The following is a 19,272-nucleotide window of genomic DNA, read 5'->3' as shown; positions in this document are numbered from 1 at the left end:
TTGCGGCGTAATGAATATGTTAGCTGGGCCAATTTAAAGATGTGGCACGTTTGTAAGGCTTACCAGCGCTTCTGTTCTAAAGGTTAAAGAAAGCTCAATAAATTTTGACGCCATCTGCGAATAAAAGTGTCGACTACTACATGTGCTGCCCTCTGCCATTTAGTTTTGGAGCCGCATCTTTGGCGCTTCCGGCTGCCGGTGGAGCCAGCGTTTCCGCTTGCGTGGTGTGCCGGTGTGTGGACCGCGTTTGATACAAGGCGGATTTAAAGTGGTGGCGAAGGCTGGGTCGAAAAGTGGTTTAGCGCGACTGGAGCACAACCAGAGGATGGGGGGCAAAACACTCATATAAAGAAATGATAAAGCTACAAAATTGGAATGTAATCTGCCAATAGAAAAAAAAATATATTAGCACCTTGTTTTATGAAAGAGGTAAGTCATTTTATTAAAACCTGGCAAATTTTGTATTTTTGCAACACTCTTGACCTGCCCCCTATTCATGAGTGTGCGGTGCATTACAGCGCATCTTTGCAGGCCTTGTTTCGATACCCGGCTAACCCGGCCACAGTGGCGGGAGCAGCTTACGAAGCGATTTCTTATCGCCAGCTGTCTGCGATGGCGCGCCTGGTAAAGCGTATAAATTTAGCTCGCCGGTCTCAAAATGCTCCTTTTGCGAAGTTTTCGTCGTCCTTGCACGTCGCTTCTTTGTCACCGTTCGGTAAGATTTGCACCCCGCTGCACCGCTGCGGCAGTTTTCTCGGTTTTGTCGTTTCCTTCGGCGTGCGGCCAGTGCGAATTCTTTTTCCGTCTTTGCACGCTTCGCGCTCTTCTTTTGAAGCGCTTAGCGCTTCATTTCAAGATGAGCTTGCGGCATGTGAAGAAACGATGCTCCGTGGTACACCAAGGTACACTGCGACAGCGTGGATAGTACCATTGGTGTTACGCTACACCGATTCCCGCTGGACTTTCACAGGTGAGCTCTTGACAGTGTCGTCTGCTCTAGGTATGCGCGATAGCTTCGATATGGTGTTATTGCCTGCCTTGGTATTGCTGTCCTACATATACATGACTGTCAGGGTAATTTTAAACGCACTTCACTCTCGTCACTCGTTGAGCTTAGAAAAGCAGCTAGCCGCGTGGCATGAGGATGAGCGTTACCGCACTCTGGGGCGCAGAGAGCTTGGCGCGAGCATTTACTACCATAGTTCAGATGTAATGCAAGTATAATTTACTGCAGTTAGCAGTGGCAGGAATAATGACGCATTGGCGTTTCGAGTATGCGTATTCCTTTTGGCGCAGTTGTATCTAACGTGCATGTTGCATCACGTCCAGGTGCCGAGCGTGGGCGCAGTTCTGCCGCAACGTCAGCCTGGAGAAGAAGGCGCCGTCGCAGCTACGAGAACTCAGGATTTGCTCGAGGCACTTGGAACCATCTGTGTATCTGCCGTCAGGAAGGCTGCGACACGATGCTTTGCCTACTGGAGCAAGCATTGCCGGTAATTTTTGTTATCAAACTTTTAAGGCATTCGCCGCTCTTGAAATGTCAGGTTTTGTGAAAAAATGAAATTTCTCCCTTTTGTCGTAACCGTAAACAGTCTAGCGTCTTTTGCAAAACGAATTATGTATCTGTCTTGTGGCTTTAAAAATTACAGTAAATTTTTACCTGCACCCTGCTAAGCGAAAACGAAACTGGAAGTATCGCTTTCACGTGAGCACATATAATTATATACATATCGTGTATATATATATATATATATATATATATATATATATATATATAATATTCGTTTTACGTCTCTTGTATGCACTGTACACTGTATGTGAGGTTCGTGACAAATGTCCAACATAGCATAGAATTAGGTTTGCGCTTGTGGTAAGCTAATGGCACAAGCTTAGTAGGCGAAGGGTGCTCAAGCGAATTTCTAGGCACGGGTGCGGAAAAAGTACACTGACGGTGTGAATACTCTTGCCTGATATTTCCGGTAAAAAAAAAAGGATCATGGAAGTGGGATATTCGGTAGTCTGGTATGGCAAAGGGCTCCAAAGGATCTTAACGTGAGTCTGTCAGTCTTCCGGTTCAGGCTGTTTGATGCCGCTAGCCACTTGAGCAACGGAAACCAGGCGACTCTACATGTTTTTCAGCAAGTGGGAGTTGAATCTTTCATATTCACCGTGAAACCTTGTCTCATGAACGGTCCCTGTCGTGTCCAGAGGGCATTCTCGTCCTTCCTTTGATAGCTCAAAAGAAGTGAGGGGGAAAAAAGGGTGAGCCTTCCTAAATGTTTGATGAATTTTAGTACTCCAGAACTTTGCTTTCTTGTATGCAGAGCTTCTTTTTCATCTTCAGTCTTATCAGGATGCAATCTTATGCCGACTTGGGCAAGGTACGCTTGGTGAAAAGCTTCTCGAGATATTGTGTGCTCATGTGTTATGTATCAAAGCATGCACTGAACGATTATAGAAATGCACTAATAAACAATTATGCCTTTTACCTCAATATTCATGCTAGCGAAAGCCAATGTTTGTACAGGTTTTTATTTTTTGCAATAATTGGTTACGAACTCATTCTTGTTGCATCTCATTGCGTAGGCCATAGGCTGACCTGCATAAATCTGTAAACAATATGGGGCACATTACTTGATTTGCGAGCTATCGTTGTTTGTGTGATAGGCGAATTTCGCACTCTTCAAAGTAAAACATAGCATATGAAAATTGCAAATGATTTACTGGTGCTCCACAGCTGCTGTTGACATCAAACTAATGTGCCTAACGATTAAGGGTGGTAAACAGAATTTTATTTCATTGGATAAGCATTTTTCTTTCTAGAGTGATGACAATGTGAACCACATGCTGTGGAAGCTATAGTTCTTTGGAAATTATTTACTATAAAGGTACTGAATTCTCTTTTCTCTCCGCAATATTGTTGCCATTTCAGACACCTCAATCGAATGCAGCAGCGACATGGACTGTTCACAATCTCTGAGCGAAACTTCGGCATCAGTGCGCCGGGCTGGAGAACCAGGTGAGCAGGGTTGTATGCATAACTGACATAAATCTTTTGAAAATGGTGACGACTGAAAGCTCATTGGACTGCTTCCTATGATAGCTGCTGTCTCCGGTGAACCTGTTTCCAAGGGGTACGTCCAGAGTCGGTCGTCCCAGTCGCTGCTACTCTTCCAAGAAGGTGATTGTTATTTCGTATCTGCTCGAACAGCCTGAGGAGGTATGGCTCAGAAATATGCTACAATTCCTTGTCTGTGCGCTGTGCAGATGCAGATGGTGCCAGCCCTACTGGTTCTACGCTGAACCAAGCTTGTTCCCATGCCAGTGGCTTCATAATGGTTCAGTGTAAGTGTTAATTCCGCCTGTGGCGCTTAGTTATTATTTGTGCATTGTTGGGTTGCTGGCTTCCCTGTCAGAACTGTGCTGTCACTATATTTTGTTCTTTATATTCTGTGGGCGCAGCTGACCACACATATGCAGGACCAAGCACTGAAGCAAGCGCTTCATCTCTGGAACCTGGCACGGCAGGGGTGGCCGCAACACTGTCAGCGAGTGCTGATCTGTCACCAGGAGCTCCGTTCAGTAGTTCGCCTCTTTCTTATGAAGGTTAGCAATTTTACAACGCTTTTGCAATATTGCGCACTTTTTGGTGCTACAGGACTACATGCAGCTATGACTAAACACGACGTAGCAACTTATTGCTCTTCCGTCGACTCTGTACGTTGCAGGATCTTTCACCAGCCCCATCAATGAAAGGCGGCCACTGCAGAAACTTCGAGCGAAGCTCAGGCAGCTGCGTAACCGCAACAAGAGGCTGCAAGGACTGCTGCTTCAGCGCCGTCGCATGAAGACCACTGCCGAATTGGTAGATAGTCTGCGTGAGCATTTAACACCAGCTGTTGCTTCTTTTGTTGAAGCTCAGTTAAAGATGCACAATGTCAGCAGGTTTGGCCGTCGATGGTGCAGCCAAAACAAAACCTTTGCTTTAGGTTTATACTTCCACAGCCCAAAAGGTTACAGATATTGCAGGAAACTCCTGAAACTTCCATCTGTTAGGTCACTGCAGCTGTGGCTTGCACGCGTACCATTGAGGGTTGGATTTTATCCTGAAGTTTTTGATTTGATCGAGAAACGGGCAGCGTCTTTTCCACGGCAAGACAGGGCTTTCACCATAATTTTTGATGAAATGCATGTTTCAAAGGAGCTGTCGTACAATCCAGTGCCGGACAGATTTGAAGGCCTTGAAGAGTACAGTGCAGCACAAGGTCCAAATCTTGCAAACAAGGCGCTTGTGTTCATGGCCAAAGGAATATGTACGCCGTGGAAGCAGCCTCTTGGCTACTTCTTTGCAGATAAGGCAGCGCCTGCAACTGTTCTGTATGACCTCCTCTTCAAATGCCACAAAATGTTGGTTGGAGCTGGATTGCAGCCTGTGGCTGTGGTTTGTGATCAGGGGAACCAAAATGTTTCTCTGTTTTCGAAACTTGTGACCCCTGAAAAGCCGTACTTAAGTGTGAATGGTGAACCGCTTTTCGTTATTTTTGATCCACCGCATTTGCTCAAGTGCTTGCGCAATATGCTCTTCAAGTATGACTTCAGGGTAGGCAGTGACACAATTAAAAGCTCGTACATACGACAGGCTTATGAGAAGGATCGAGAAATGCAAATTCGGTCCATCCCAAAGTTGAGTGCCTGGCACTTTAATTTAACTTTTGCTTCGAAGATGTCTGCGAAAATCGCAGCACAGGTATTCAGCAATCATTGCGCTGCTGCATTGTGCACATTGGTAACATTCCAACAGTTGCCATCAGAGGCTATCCACACAGCCAGATTTATTGAAAGGATCGATAGACTCTTTGACAGTCTAAATACTTCACAGAAGCGGGGAAAGTCTCCGTATGCATCTGCAATTTGTGCAGGATCTGTGCATGAAGAGTTTTTGGAAGAGTGTATTGCAGTTTTCGAAAACATCGAAGTTCTAGGCTGTGCGCGGCAGCCTCTTTGCATCCGTGGCTTCTGCCAAACTATGAGGGCTGTGCTGCTGTTATGGAACCACCTGGCCTCTCGCTATGGTTTGACATACCTCCTTACCAGGCACCTGAACCAGGATGCACTTGAAAACACCTTTGCTATTGTTAGGTCGAAATCTGGATCGAACAGCAACTCGTCTTGCCGGCAGTTTCAAGCAGCATTTAGGCATCTTTTAATTAGCAACCTTTTCAAACTGTCGGAAAGCAGCAACTGTGCTGAAGACATGTCTAGCCTTCTAGCCACTCTCCCAGTTTGTTTATCTAAGTCTGCTCCTTCTCTCTGTACAGCTGCCACATCTTTGCCAGTTGCAGTAGAAGTTTTGCCATATGATTATCAGTCTCCAATACTAGAGAACAACATTGTCTATTTTGCTGGCTGGCTTGCCTACAAGTTTATGAATGATCACAGGTGTGTTACAGGGCCACATACGTGCAAGGTGAGGCTAAAAAATGCCGCCTTTGCCGATCAGAGCCAAGTTCTCTTGTACTTAAGTGTCAAAAATCCTGGAGAAGGTGACTTTGGGAGCCTGTCAGTTCCTACACCCTCGTTTGTAGCTTTCATCAATGCTTGCGAGCAGGTTTTTGTCGCATCTAGTTCCAATATTGTGGGAAAAGAACAAGTAGGGCATGATCTGTGCATGTTGCTTCATGCCAAGGTAGAAAAATCGCTGACTGTGTGTGGTGATGACGTTTATGATGGTTTGTTTGCCCTGTTCGCCAGGGTGAGGCTGCATTGGCTTGCACGCAGAAAAAATCTTGAACTGCACAGTCAAACTACTAAACGGAAAGCCACGAAGCAAGCACTGAGGCTAAGCAAATGAAAAGGATGCAATTCCCGAGCTGTTAGCTGAATATTTTGTGAAGTTGCAGGCTATTATGCAGCCTGTGCAACAAATCAGCTTAGTCTGGTTTAACGGTTGCAAAGGTTTTTTTTCTGGTTCACAGCCTGGTTTTATTCTTTTATTTTTACTTGTGTATTTTGATTTGCTATGATGTGACGTGGTTGCTCACAGGGGCAATGGTTTAACAATGTAGCATCTTTCATCGTTCATTCCACTATGTCACTCTTTTAGGGTACTTTTATGCCATGTACAGCCTGTTCAAGTGTCACCTATGTACTTGTGCAATATTGTCAGATAAAACGCCATACCGATAAAGCGAATGCCTCTGAAAGGAGACTTTCTAGGCAATGGATTAACCTAGTTTCCATGGCGCTGGGATTAATTTTTCCACCTGCTCGCCCCCCCCCCCCCTGCAGTTCCGTGCTGGCAGGTGTAATGAAATCAACCATTGTCATCATAACTACCACTCGGCACCACTGGCTACCAGGCCACCTTTTAGCAGGCTAGTTGCATCTCAGAGTTTTTAGTAGGATCTTTGTCAGCGCAACAAACAGAACAGCGCTGGACTTTTATCTGGCTATATTGTAGCGTACAGTACACTGATTACATGCTTTACTGCCCCGCGAATGTCCTTGCACTTCACTGTACGCTGTACTTCATGTGTACTTTTGTTGACGTAAAATTACTTCAAATTGATACGGCTAACGACTAGAAGTACTCTGGAGATGGTACGCCGGCTCACTGTATGGTATTTGCTCCTACGTTGAGCACGTTTGAGGGTGCTAAAGCTGGCTTTAACATTGCCTTGCAGATGTAAACGCACCTGCTATATTCTTTCAGCTGAAGAAATTAAATGTGAAGAATAATCCCAGTGTGCTCTATGGTCTGTGTTGATGCGCCTACTTATGTCATGTTATGTTTGCTTCAATTGAAGCTGTCGTAGCATTGTTTTCTATACTTTTCAATTTCCTAACTGACAACGTTCGTGGCACTTCAGGGCTTTTCCCTATCTGCACTGTGACTATTGAGATGATTAGCCAACTTAAACAATACTGCTTGTGCTGCCTGTGACATGTATTTTTTGTTTGTGTGCCAAGGGTGTGCTTTGTGACTGTATTTGTTTGGTTGCTGCAATAAACAATGAATATGAAACTATGAAAACCATACTTGCCGTACACTCTATTGCGAACTGTGCACTTGAGCCAGTGCTTTGTGCATCATACCTTGCATCATACCTTGCTGTACTCAAAAGCTCTCAAAAGTACTAGCACCAGTATTTGCGCTACGAATCATGCATGCTTCGCCAGTGTCTGGAAGTGTTGCTGCCTTTCTATGCTGCCCCTCCTTTACCAGTCACTTTCATTGCGTTCCCAATTGCACATTAACAAGGCCATAACTAGCAGGAACTCGAGCACATTTGACTGGCAAAGGTTGGGGCGCGCTGAAAGGCAGCAACCTTCGAGAGGTACGGGCTCGAAAACGCGGATTCTACAGAAAGACCGCTTTATAATTCGCGCCAAAAGCATACGTATGCGTGACGTCATTCTACGTCACGTTTGCGTAGTTTGCCCCCCAAAATCCAGGGGGCGCTGGAGTGCCCACGAGCCGCCATTTTTTGGACCAATGGGCGTCTATGGAGCCTTCGCTACCAGTGTACATCTACCTTGGTAGTTCCTGAGCCCTTTGTGGGCTTCTGGTTCCGCCCCGTGCGCTTCCGGAGGTCCTGATTACGCTGCTGCCTTGGGTCCCGGTGTTCCTAATCCCGTTTGCTGCCCTTGGTCCTGCTGGACCCGGCGGCAGCGCCCAGGTCCACCACGGATCTGCCTCCACCAGCTACCAGACCAACGAAAGCCCAGTGCTTTCAGTTCACCGTGCCGGTACCTACTCCGGCGGTCGTCGGTGTCGGGGGGCTGCAATATCTGCAGCACCTCGGCGGAACCAAGTTCCTTGCAGCTTTTATGCGAAGCATAATAGGGAACACTACTTAGCTCAACCATAGCCCAGCCTGGCGCGGCCGCGACCACCATTGACGTCATAGCCTAACTCCTCCTCCCGCTAGGGGCGCTGCAGCCGAGCACGTGGTCTGACGTCACGAAAGCTGAGGAGAGACGGGGCTCAACTCGCGCGGTCGCCGCGCGGCCGCGACCACTAAGGCTAACTCCCGCTCCTCCCGCTAGGGGCGCTGCAGCCGTGCACGTGGTGCAGCCGTGCAAGGGAAGTTCTTTGTTGTTTGAGGCCAGGACTGGAGTTTTGCGGACTAAGACGTATAGAGTCAGGTACCAGGAGATAGACACTTTGTGCATTGCGTGCGGAGAGGAGGAGGAAACAGCTGAACACTTGATACTTTTCTGTAAAGGGCTTCACCCTACAGTGGAAGGCAGCGGGGCTAACTTACCCAAGGCATTGGGGTTTAGGGATAGTGAAGGGAAAGTGGATTTTAAGAGGTTAGAAGTAACCAAGCGAAGGTTATCTGATTGGTGGCTAAAAGCAAGACAGGAGTAAAATTTCACAAGACATGGCTAGGTGGCTTGAGCCACCGCCCGATTTAAAGGGTTCAGCCGTATCCATCCATCCATCCATCCATCCATCCATCCATCCATCCATCCATCCATCCATCCATCCATCCATCCATCCATCCATCCATCCATCCATCCATCCATCCATCCATCCATCCATCCATCCATCCATCCATCCATCCATCCATCCATCCATCCATCCATCCATCCATCCATCCATCCATCCATCCATCCATGGTCTGACGTCACGACAGCTGAGGAGAGACGGGGCTCAACTCGCGCGGCCGCGACCACCAAGGCTAACTCCCGCTCCTCCCGCTAGGGACGCTGCAGCCGAGCACGTGGTCTGACGTCACGCCAGCTGAGGAGAGACGGGGCTCAACTCGCGCGGACGCCGCGCGGCATAGAGCGGCCGCGACCACCAAGGCTAACTGCCGCTCCTCCCGCTAGGGGCGCTGCAGCCGAGCACGTGGTCTGACGTCACGCCAGCTGTGGAGAAACGGGGCTCAACTCGCGCGTTCGCCGCGCGGCCGCGACCACCAAGGCTAACTCCCGGTCCTCCAGGAGATTGCTAAACAACGAAGAGACTAGCCTGACTTACGGGCAGGCGATACCGAATCCCTTTCACAAATCTATTATGCTTCGCATCCTAGGCTTAACCTTAGCTAAGCCAGGCCTTTTTTTTTGTCTATGGCCCAGGCTACAAAAATTTTCGCGGCAGGCTCCGTGCTTGCCGCAGGAAATGAAGTGCCACTGTTGCAAATGGCCTGACCAGTGGTTTACGTGACGGTGTTCCGACTGCCGCCATCAGTAAGCGACGACGCCCTCGCCGCCGCTCTCAGCCCCTACGGAAAGGTGCGAGCAGTCACGGAGCCGACTTTCAAAGGGAAGACCCATGTCCGGAATGGAGCCCGGATGGTCAAGCTCGATATGCAGCGGGCGCCTCCCAACTTCCTCTTCGTGGCCGGTCACCGAGCGATGCTCGAATATAGAGGGATGAAGAGGGTGTGTTCCCTCTGTGTCGCTGCGGGCCATCTCGGCGCCAACTGTTCCGTCGTGTGATGCGGCCGTTGCTCAGCCTACGGCCACGAGACAACCGCGTGCCAAGCGGCTTGTCGGCGCTGTGGTGGGACCCACGCTACATCAGACTGCGTGGCGCCGCGCTCTTACGCGGCCGCCCTGGCGACATTACCCGCACAGCCCGCTGCAGGCGTTGAACCACTCTCGGGGCGGCCAGAATCTCCTACAGAGCCCGTGGTCCCCAGCGCCGCGGAAAGCGATGACACCTCGCCCACGGTAGCAATAACGGGCGAACCAGCCGGAGCTATACCTGAGGTGGTATCAGACGAGGAGAAAGCAGAGAAGTCATCTTCGCCCGAGGAGGATTCCGAGGCCTCCACCTCTTCATCGGTCCCGTCCGGTGTGACGGACACAGAGATTGATCGATTCCACTCCCAGCCCACGGCAGGCCAGCGAAACCAAGACGACTTGGAACCGGAGTCATCGGGCACCCCGTCGGAGGCCTCTGCCTTTGTGTTCCCAAAAGGGGATCCCAGCTGGACGAACCCGATCAGCCAAGTTGCCGACTTGCTACATCCGGGGACACAACAGTCCTGTAGCATCCCTGACACACCCAGCACAGCAAGCCTTGCTGCCCTGCAGAGGCAACGCTCAGCTCCTCGCCTATCAGGAACGCGCATGGTCTCCAAAGGGCATGGGATAGACGAGGCCAAACGACAACTTTCTTCGTCGGACGGCGGCGCCGCGTCTGCGTACCCTACAGTTCTCAAGAAGTAAGCCAAAAGGACCGCCAAGGAGGGTGCCGAGATGGATGTCTCGGTCTCCGAGGCGTAATCACCATGGCCCCGCCTACACGTGCAGCCGCGCCCCCGGGCCTCGTTGCCTCCTCGGTGCTGGTTGAGCTGCCGCCGCTTGGCCGGGTCACGCCGGTGGCGGCTGGCTGCCATCACTACCACCTGCCGTTCAGCGCGACCCCTTCGTCTACGCGAGCGGCGACGGACCAATGCGTGAGCGGTGATCGGTGTTTGTGTGTGAACGACGGTGCGTGCTTTCGTGTGATCCTGGGTGCGTATCCTCACCGGGTGCCTTTCCTACCCGAGTGTGGCCCGGAGTCGACACGGTCGGTGCACGACCGTTCAGACGACGGGGACATGCTCGGGGGTGCGGTAGACTGTCGGGACGCACACCTACATCAGACTCTGGTTTTAGCAGTGCCGCTTTCGGCCGCTCCAACGCCCCGCACGGACAGGTCGCCCTCCCATGTCGGTGCCACGGCCTTCAACCAGCCGAGCCACCAACCTCGCCCATGGACCGCGCTGCCGTCTCCAGTATTGTACGCGCGACATGAACTCCTGGCATCCATTCGCACCTTGGACGCCCGGTCATCCGCTTGGTATGACAGCTGTTTTGTTTTCGCTGATTTGAGACCTGTCTTTCATGTCACTATTTCCTTTTCTGCTCGCGATGGCTGAACTCACTTTCGTTACCTTCAACGTCCGTGGCTTTCGAGACCCTGACAAACAGCGCGAGGTAGTCCACCTTGCGCGCGTTCTAGGGGCCGACCTCTTATTTCTTCAAGAATGTAACTTTCGCACCCCTCTAGACGTGTTTACTTTCCGTGACCGCTTTTGTGTTGAAGACTTTTTTTCCCTTACCAACTCCGCGGCGTGCAGTGTTGGCGTCGTATTCCTAAATCAAAACCTGCGCAGCGGAGCACATTGCACATTTGGGCTCGAGGGCCGCACCCTGGCTGTGGACTTCAACCTCAGCAACAGGGGAGTGCGGGCACTGATTGTGCATGGCCCCGCGCAACACTCCGATTCCTCTGCCTTTTACGTTTCCCTCGATACGTTTCTAATTGACTGTTACCCCACATTTTTGGTAGGCGATTTTAACTGCGTGTTGGATCCACTGCGAGATGTTAGCGGACCGGGCCAAGGTCGTACCTATCCCGGCACACAAGCGCTTCGGGACCTGGTGACATAATTTCACTTGACAGATGCGTGGGTGCAGGTCCACGGAGTAAATTTTGCGGCAACGTGGCAACGAGGTCGGTCCGCCTGTCGGCTGGATACTTTCTACTTCCCGAGCGAACTAAGCCCATACGTCACGGACTGCACCGTGCACGATTTTCCGCCGCGTCTTAATCCGCGTCTCTCGGATCACATGCAGACCAGTGTCGGTTACGCTGAGGTTCGGAGGTTCCGGAACCCGCACGCGCCTATGGCGCATGGACCTCACCCTTTTAGGAGACCACGACAGCGAGGCAGCACTTGCCGCGTCATTGATCGCAGTGTTCGCTCCGGGCGCACGACTTTCGGAGCGGGACGAGCTGAAGGCCGAGTGGCGGGAGGTGCTCATAAGAGCAGGACGCGACCGAAGACGGCGCCTCACGCGCAGCCTAAACGAAACGCAGCGTCGGCTGAGAATAGTTCAGGAGGGCGACAGCCTTATCTTCGCGATGCTCGATTACATAAACCAGCTAAGAGTGAGGTACGACACCTTACTGCGGCAGTCTTCACCAGCCGCGAGTCTGGCGCAGACTAGGGGCAGGCCGGTGTCCAACCCCTCGGTACTCCAGCACGTACGGGTGGGGACCATGCCGGACGAGTCTCCGGCACGCGTACTATTTGTGACTTTGGACGACGGCTCAGAGACCGCCGATCCGGGTCACATCGAGGAAACCTTTACAACATACTTTGAGTCTCTTTTCGCGACAGACGGAGTACAGTTCAGGGACGATATTTTCTGGAACTAGCTGCGCACCTTTTGTGCCGGCCTCCCTTCAGTGAAACCTGAAGCACACAGCATGCTGCGTGCACCCGCGACAGCACATGAAATGCACAGCTTATTGCGGGGGCTGAAGATGAATTCGGCCCCAGGCCCCGACGGAATCCCCATCTCCTTTTATCAAAAGTTTTTCGGTCAAATCAAGGATGCCCTTTTAGAGATGATTAATGAATTTCTAGAGTCGGGCAGACGCCCCCGGTCATTTTCAGATGGACGGGTTGTTTTCCTCCTAAAAACAAACGGGCAGGGCTCCGACCCCGGGGGCTTGGCGCTCAGTAGCACTATTAAACGCCGGCTAGAGGCTAGTCGCCGCCCTACTGGCCAAACGACTCAGCGCGGTACTTCCTGACATAATAGGCCAGTCCCAGTTTTGCAGCATTTCTGGAAGGTCTATTTTTTGCGCACTCTCTCTTAAGAGAGATGTTTTATTGTATACTCAGCGAACCGGCATTGCCGGCTGCCTTGTGTCCGTAGACCAAGCAAAGGCATTCTACCGTGTGGAACATGAGTACCTCTTCGGGTTGCTCACGCAATATGCCTTCCCGGAGCCCTTCGTACAGTTGCTGTGCGCCCTGTACAGCGACCTTGAAGTCAGGGTAACGATCAACGGAGCCCTTAGTGACCACATAAACGTAACACGAGGCATCCGGCAGGGGTGCCCACTTTCACCGGCCTTTTTTGTAATTTGCTTAGAACCTCTCCTCTGTCGCATCATAGCCTCGTCCGACATTAGGGGATTACCTCTCCCTCCCCAGGAGCAGCTGCGGGTGTCGGACGACGTGTCGCTCTTCCTGCGCGATGCGGACAGCTGCGTCGCCTTCCTTCAGCTGTTCAGGGCTTACAGCGATCTTTCCGGCGCACTTTTGAACCCCGCCAAATGCAGCGCCATGCGGTTGGACCCGTTCTCGGGTGCACTGCCGAGCGGCATACAGTGGGTTGAAAGGATGAAATTCCTCGGCGTGACCTTTCTCCCCACAGGAGAGGTGTCGGCGCGAACTTGGGTACAACTTCGCCGCACAGCGGCACAACGCTTTACCGTTGCTTCTCAGTTCAGGCTTTCCCTGTCTGAACGAGTTTTTATAATCAAGACAAGTGTGTCATCGGCAATTTTTTATGTAGGGCACAGCGCTCACCCCCCCCCCCCCCCCCCGGCCGTTTTTTGCGTAGTTTGCCTCAATGTGCAACGCGTTTTTGTGGGAGGGCAGAGCGGAGGTCGTGGCTCGTCAGCCATGCATCCCCTCTTACTTCGCTTCCGCCGTCAGATGGCCGAACACTTAAACAGTCAACTAGTTGTGCTGGGAGAGGCCGCCTTCCTTCGCAGGTGGCACACACGCTTCATTAAAATCGAAGGAGGCCGGTTGTCGCTAGTCGCGACAGCCTACTGACATCTTCAGGGTCCTACGCACTTTCAGGCACTATATCATGCCCACATAACTTTCTGGGTTGTCGCCCCCTCCCCCTTTTTTTTTCGAGAGTGGTTTATGGGTGAGCATAGTATTTGTGTATTTATGCTAGAGGTATTTGTGCAATTTATAACATTTCAGCTTGTCATTTTTTTGTTTGCTTCTTGCCGAGGCAGCAGGGTTGTCATTGTATATATGTGTATGTTAAAAGTGTATATATATATGAGTATGTATGTACAGTACATGTATGCAGATGTGCATGACCTCTTTGTCCCCTCTGGATTTCTTGTCAATTTTGTATCCATTGTTTCACACTACAATAAACTTCTCATGATTCGCCTTTTACTAAAGATTACCGTCGGGAGGGACACTCTAATGAGCCTAAAGGCCAATTTTTGTCAGGTCTTGCCCGTTTGGGTGAGGCCTAATACTGAAATCCAGAGAAAGAATCATGCAGAAGAACACTATGCGCACGGCAGCGGGTCTGTGTGCATATAAGCTCACCAGAGAGCGCATCCTGAGTGCGGCCATTTTTTTTTCTCGCTGCAGGGTAACGACGATTGGAACGGGTGCCCGACCTGCTGTGTCCGGAAGGATGCGCAGGCACCGAAACCGATGTGCACGTCGGAGAGAACGAAGGGGATCATTTTCGCGCACACGGAGCTGATTCTTAATTAAAACGACAATGTAAGATAATTTCCAGTAGATTGTTGAAAGGCATCTGCCTCTCTGCATGCATGTGTCGACACAGCATTGCGAAGTGCTCCATACAAAAATGTCAGAACCATACAAAATATACATGAGCACAATTATTGTGTATTTATTTTCCTTTGACTAAGGGCTTACTCACACTCGAAGAGGTCGCGCGTTTGTTTTGGTCGAAAAGCGACAGTCGCAAGTGATAACGTTGTCAACAGCCAGTCTCTTGCTGCTCGATTTTGCAGCCCTGCGACTGCGAGTCGCAAACCGCTGAACCAATCAGTGAGGGAGCCGAGCTTTCGGCAGCGACGCCGCTCGCTGGTGCGGCGAGCAACGAATTGCGCTTTCTGCTTTTCGGCTGCGTAGTCGTCGCTAAGCATAGCCGGTTCCGCATCGATGCCTCAGCTGAGGGCGTTTCGGAACTGACCAGCGCTGTACCCGAGATTCTACTTTATCGTGAACCCCGTCTCACAATAATATAAAAATATGCTCGATTTGCGCGATGCCTTCAGCAGCGGAGGTCGCCAGGTGATCGAGCCGCTTTGGGCAACAGCAGCAAAGCGGGCCAAAGCGGCTCTGAGAAGAAATTTGCTTGTATCCAGCAGCTCGGCATTTGCCAACGACCCTCAAAAACTGATTCATTTTTTTTTAATTTCGACTTCCGAGAGCATAGAATGAACGCGAACAAACAACGTACCAGCGCATTTTTCTGACGCTAGCGGCCGGCATCCAGGCTGGCTGGCAGGCCGCTTGTATGGCCGCGGTGCACATTGCCTTTATATCTTCCTCTTCGCTCAGGTCGTCGCAGTACATTGCTAATATCGAGGGACCAGAGCACTTTCGAGGACAATGCGCGAGCGCCGGAGACGCGGCCAGAGCAGACGAAATTCTCGAAAGCGCGCGAACGGCGTCATTCCCAAGGGTTCTCATTTCAACGAGAATCGAACGCGAAGGCGACCCGCAGGCCGCCCTTGGAAGTGTGAACATCGGTGTTGTCTAACTGCGGTGTAGTCGCAGGCGACTGCTGGTCGCGCGACCTCTGCGACTCTCAAGTGTGAATGAGCCCTAAGAAAACTTCCTACTCAAAACTATTCAAAACTATTCAAACTATTCAAAATTAAGCTCACTAATAGAATATGGTTAAGAAATGCATAAAAAGGCACCTGATTTTGCAAGACAACTAACAGTATGATTATGGAGGCCTGATTTCGAAAGAAAATAATAATAATAATAATTGGTTTTTTTGGGGGAAAGGAAATGGCGCAGTATCTGTCTCATATATCGTTGGACACCTGAACCGCGCCGTAAGGGACGTGTTCCACGAAAGAAAAGCCTGAATTTACGTTTTGTTACTCTGAGCTTGAATCATCAGCAAATATATGAAAACAGATGACATAATTTAATTAATGAACTGTGTGACTTACGAATGTTTAAGTGTGTTTTCTCACAAGAAAACCATAGCATGATATGTGCACGGCAACTTTTTTGCGGTCGTTTCCATTGGGAGTTGGTGGACGTTGTTCATGGCGTTTCTTATTCAGGCATTCGGCTACTGCTGTCAGGAGCTGCAAGAGATAGCACGCAGCAAGGAGGCGCCCTATCGGTTTGTGAAGACTTTCTTGAAGCAGATAATCACAAGATTTCTGAAGGGCGTTGCGAAGGCACAGGCTGATAATGCCGAGCTTTATTAACTTGGTATGGGCAGACTATTGTATCGATGGCAGCGATGGCGTAGAGATAGAGCATCCGCCTCGCGTGCAAGAGGACCGGTGTTCGAACTCTGGTGCAGCGCAATTCTCCACCGGGTTTCAAAAAAAAAAAATCCGCGTGTCGATGGAATTGCATAACCAGGCCTGGAGTGCGGCCTTATCTCGGTGACCAGAACCGACAAGGCACTCTCTCGCCAGAGCAGGATTTGGCCACCCTGGTGTAGTACTTGGCCACAACCTTCTATGATCAAACCAATTAACCCTCGGCCCTCAGTCCACAGCGGTTGCTGAGCAACTCACCACGGCGGCGGTCAGACCTGTGACGCAGCGGAGGGTGCTAAGAATCTCTGGCTCCGGACAGGCCGCCAATGGAATCTGAACCTGGCAACGTTAAACGCTAGAACTTTATCTAGTGAGGCTAGCCCAGGAGTGCTTTTCGAGGAACTAGCGGGAATTAAATGGGATGTGATAGGGCTTAGCGAAGTTAGGAGGACAGGTGAGGCGTATACAGCACTAAAGGACGGACACATATTGTGCTATCGCGGATTAGAGGATAGACGAGATCTAGGTGTGGGATTCCTCATTAATAAGGATATAGCTCGCAACGTAGAGGAGCCCTATAGTATTAACGAGAGGGTAGCAGCTATAGTATTTAGGCTGAATAGGAGGTACAAGCTGAAAGGGGTGCATGCCTTCGCGCCCACATCCAGCCATGATGACCAGACCGTTGAAAGCTTCTATGAGGACGTAGAATCGGCAATGAATAAAGTAAAATCACAGTACACTGTACCGATGGGCGGCTTCAATGCGAAGGTGGGCAAGATGCAGGCTGACGACCACGGGGTAGGTGATTATGGGATAGGTTCTAGAAATAGCAGGGAAGAGTTATTAGTCGAATTCGCAGATAGAAATAATTTACGCATCATGAATACCTCCTTCCGCAAACGAGAAAACAGGAAGTGGACCTAGAAGAGCCCCAATGGTGAGACTAAAAATGAAATCGACTTCATACAATGCGCTAAACCTGGCATCATTCCGGATGTGGCCGTCCTCGGAAAGGTGCTTTGTAGCGACCACAGAATGCTAAGGTCTCGAATTAGCTTAGACTTGAAGAGGGAACGGTAGAAGCTAGTGAAGAGGATGACCATTAACGAATTAGCCGTAAGAGGGAAAGTACAGGAGTTTAGGATATCGCTGCAAAACAGATATTCGTATTTAACTGAGGAAGGCGATCTTGATGTTCATACAATGCACGATAATCTGACATCAATAATTACGGAGTGCGCAGTAGAAGTAGGCGGTAGGACAGTTCGACAGGATACCAGAAAGCAATCTCAGGTGACGAAAGATCTGATTAAGAGGCGCCAAGGCATGAGGGCGTCTAACCCTACAACTAACGGAGCTATCAAAGTTAATAAATAAGCGCAAGGTAGCCGACATAAGGAAGTATAATATGGAGAGAATCGAGCATGCTCTTAAGAACGAAGGAAGCCTAAAAGTAGTTGAGAGGAAAGTAGGCATAGGTAAAAACCAGATGTATGTATTAAGAGATAAGCAGGGCAATGTCATTAGCAATATGGATAAGATAGTTAACGTAGCCGAAGAGTTCTACACAGACCTGTACAGTAGCCAATGTAATCTGAGCCTTAATGAGAAAGACAGCAGTGCACACCAAAGCGTCACGTCGCCAGTAACGAAAGATGAAGTAAAGATAGCCTTAAGAGCAATGAAAAAGGGAAAAGCAGCTGGGGAGGATCAGGTAACAGCAGATCTGTTGAAGGATGGAGGAGACATCGTGCTAGAAAAACAACACCCTCTATACGCAATGTGTTAAGATCTCGACTGTACCCGAAGCTTGGAAGAATGCAAACATTACCTTAATTCATAGGAAGTGAGACGCCAAGGACTTGAAAAATTACAGGCCGGTCAGCTTACTATCCGTGGCCTACAAAGTATTTACTAAGGTAATCGCTAATAGGGCAACCTTAGACTTCAATCAACCAAATGATTAGGCGGGCTTTCGTTAAGAATATTCCGCAATAGATCATATTCACACTCTCAATCAGGTGATAGATAAATGCGCAGAATATAACCAACCTATATATATATATATATATATATATATATATATATATATATATATATATATATATATATATATATATATATATATATATATATATATATATATATATATAGCTTTCACTGATTACGAGAAAGCATTCGACTAAGTGGAAACCTCAGCAGTCATACAGGCATTGTGTAATCAGGGGGTAGAAGAGCCGTATGTCAAAATACTGGAAGATATATATCGCAACTGCACAGCTACTATAGTCCTCCATAAAGTCAGCAATAAAATTCTAATAAGGAAGGGCGTCAGGCAAGGAGACACGATCTCGCCAATGCTATTCACCGCCTGTTTACAGGAGGTATTCCGAAGCCTGAATTGGGAACAGTTGGAAATAAGAATAAATGAAGGATACCTAAATAATCTGTGATTCGCTGATGAAATTGCCTTGCTGTGTCACTCAGGAGGTGAACTGCAAATGATCAATGAGTTAGACAGGCAGAGCAGAACGATGGGTATAAAAATTAGCATGCAGAAGACAAAGCTAAAGTTCAACAGTCTAGCAAGGAAACAACAGTTCACAATTGGCAGCGATAGCCTGGAAGTTGTGAAGGAATACGTCTACTTAGGGCAGGTAGTGACAGCTGATCCGGATCATGAGAGGGAGATAACTAGAAGAATAAGAATGGGGTGGAGCGCATATGGCAGGTTCTCGCAGGTCATGAGTGGCGGTTTACCAATTTCCCTCAAGCGAAAAGTGTACAACAGCTTTATCTTACCGGTACTCACCTACGGGGCAGAAACATGGAGGCTAACGAAAAGAGTTCAGCTTAAGTTAAGGACAACGCAGCGAGCCATGGAAAGAAAAATGATAGGTGTAACGTTAAGGTACCGGAAGCGGGCAGAGTGGGTGAGGGAACAAACGCGGGTTAATGACATCCTAGTCGAAATCAAGAGAAAGAAATGGGCTTGGGCAGTTCACGTAATGCGAAGGCAAGATAACCGCTGGTCCTTAAGGGTAACGGAGTGGATTCCAAGAGAATGTAAGCGTAGTAGGGGGTGGCAGAAGTCTAGGTGGGCGGATCAGATTAAGAAGTTTGCAGGCAAAGGGTAGATGCAGATGGCAAAGGATAGGATTAATTGGAGAGACTTGGGAGAGGCCTTTGCCCTGCAATGGGTGTAGTAAAGCTGATGA

At 49.5% G+C, this 19,272-nt stretch overlaps 1 protein-coding gene across 1 annotated transcript; it reads left to right on the top strand.

The window, feature by feature from the left end:
- The first annotated feature begins 661 nt into the window (after positions 1 to 661).
- LOC144117547 (uncharacterized) lies at positions 662 to 3,611 on the top strand. Its single transcript, XM_077651243.1, has 6 exons — positions 662 to 970; positions 1,330 to 1,493; positions 2,933 to 3,019; positions 3,104 to 3,181; positions 3,268 to 3,345; positions 3,463 to 3,611. The coding sequence occupies exons 3-6, from the start codon at positions 2,959 to 2,961 to the stop codon at positions 3,609 to 3,611; spliced, it is 366 nt and encodes a 121-aa protein (XP_077507369.1). The 5' UTR covers positions 662 to 970; positions 1,330 to 1,493; positions 2,933 to 2,958.
- The last annotated feature ends 15,661 nt before the right edge of the window (positions 3,612 to 19,272 follow it).

The sequence above is a fragment of the Amblyomma americanum genome, chromosome 1, assembly GCF_052857255.1.
Source record: "Amblyomma americanum isolate KBUSLIRL-KWMA chromosome 1, ASM5285725v1, whole genome shotgun sequence".
Classification (NCBI taxonomy): domain Eukaryota; kingdom Metazoa; phylum Arthropoda; class Arachnida; order Ixodida; family Ixodidae; genus Amblyomma; species Amblyomma americanum.
This window is presented reverse-complemented; position numbering and strand designations above follow the sequence as displayed.